The following is a 1,295-nucleotide window of genomic DNA, read 5'->3' on the forward strand; positions in this document are numbered from 1 at the left end:
ATCCTTTGAGCTACAGCCCTATCTGAACCGGTGGCTCACTTTTTCTATGTATGATTCTACAACATACAACCACGGAAGCCATTTGTTGGGCGATAAATTGGAGCTTCTTGAACTCAGAGAAGCTCTTAGTACTGAATGGATCAATAAGTTCTCGCCCTCTACCTTCGTTATCCATACTTCGTATATCTAAAAAAATCAATGGAATAACATTGATCTTATCAAATTATCACTTTATTTCAAGAATTTAAGCTGATAGGCAAAAGAATTTGAATTACAAAGAAAGATTTTCTCAATTACAACAATATGTACGGTAGGGAATAATATTCCACAAATCAACGGATCGGCTAGTTGAGCTCAGCCTCCACGGCCTCCTCAAGCCAGAACTGAGACTCCTCCATCAACTCAGGGCTGAGTCTGAACATCAAGACACAAAATTCCATCTGATTTAGCGCCCCATCGCCGTCCAAATCACCTTCCCTGACCATGCTCACAAGCTCGTCCTCCTTCAAGTCCTGTAGACCCAGAAGCGCAGAATTCCTCCTCAGGCTCTCCAAAGTGATCACCCCCTTGTCCTTGTCCATCAGCAACTGAAACCCATTACACAGCTCCCTTATTAGCCCATCGCCACCCAGTCTGTCAGCCATCACCGGCAGCAAATCTTCAAAAGCAGCCCCTCTGCCAATCCCTGCCATTGATGAAGAGCCCTTTGTTGCTTGTGATTTTAGAGAAAGAGAGATTATTAAGAACAGATTTGATCGCTGACTCACCGTTGTCTATGGGTGGGTTAAGGGAGTGAATGAACACACACATATATATGGAAAGAGGGGATCAGAAGGGGTTCTTGGAAGGAACACGTCATGGCTTTCGCAATGGATGACAGCACAAGAACAGGGTGTTAATTGCTGGTCTACTTTGATTCTCTGCTAGGTTGCAAATTGCCTCTCAGTTTGGTAGAAGTTTGTCAGGGGCATTCATGCCTTTTGAGGTGGATTTAATTAAAGTTAAACGCTAAGCTTTCATTCTTGTCCTTCCTTGAAGGTTCTGTTTTTTTTTGGTAGCCCTCTTCTCCTCTGATGTGAAACCAGATGTACTGTTTTTTTTTTTCTAGTCATAAAAATAGGACGAAGCGATTATTTTATTTTATTTGGGCGTGAATATAATAATTCAAAACGGCATAAAAAAGACCTAAACAGTAAAAATTACGTGCACTTTTTCAAGTTCAATTGACACATAGCTAAAGCTAATTTTATCAAAATATCAATAAAACTCAAAACAACTAATGGGTTTACAAATTT

At 40.7% G+C, this 1,295-nt stretch overlaps 1 protein-coding gene across 1 annotated transcript; it reads right to left on the bottom strand.

Annotated features, from left to right (window-relative positions):
* Positions 1–215: 215 nt before the first annotated feature.
* On the bottom strand, positions 216–900 carry LOC133861177 (calcium-binding protein PBP1-like). Its single transcript, XM_062296898.1, has one exon. It carries the CDS (start codon positions 690–692, stop codon positions 345–347), a length of 348 nt encoding a protein of 115 aa, XP_062152882.1. The 5' UTR covers positions 693–900; the 3' UTR covers positions 216–344.
* Positions 901–1,295: the final 395 nt, after the last annotated feature.

This window comes from Alnus glutinosa, chromosome 2 (genome assembly GCF_958979055.1).
Source record: "Alnus glutinosa chromosome 2, dhAlnGlut1.1, whole genome shotgun sequence".
Classification (NCBI taxonomy): domain Eukaryota; kingdom Viridiplantae; phylum Streptophyta; class Magnoliopsida; order Fagales; family Betulaceae; genus Alnus; species Alnus glutinosa.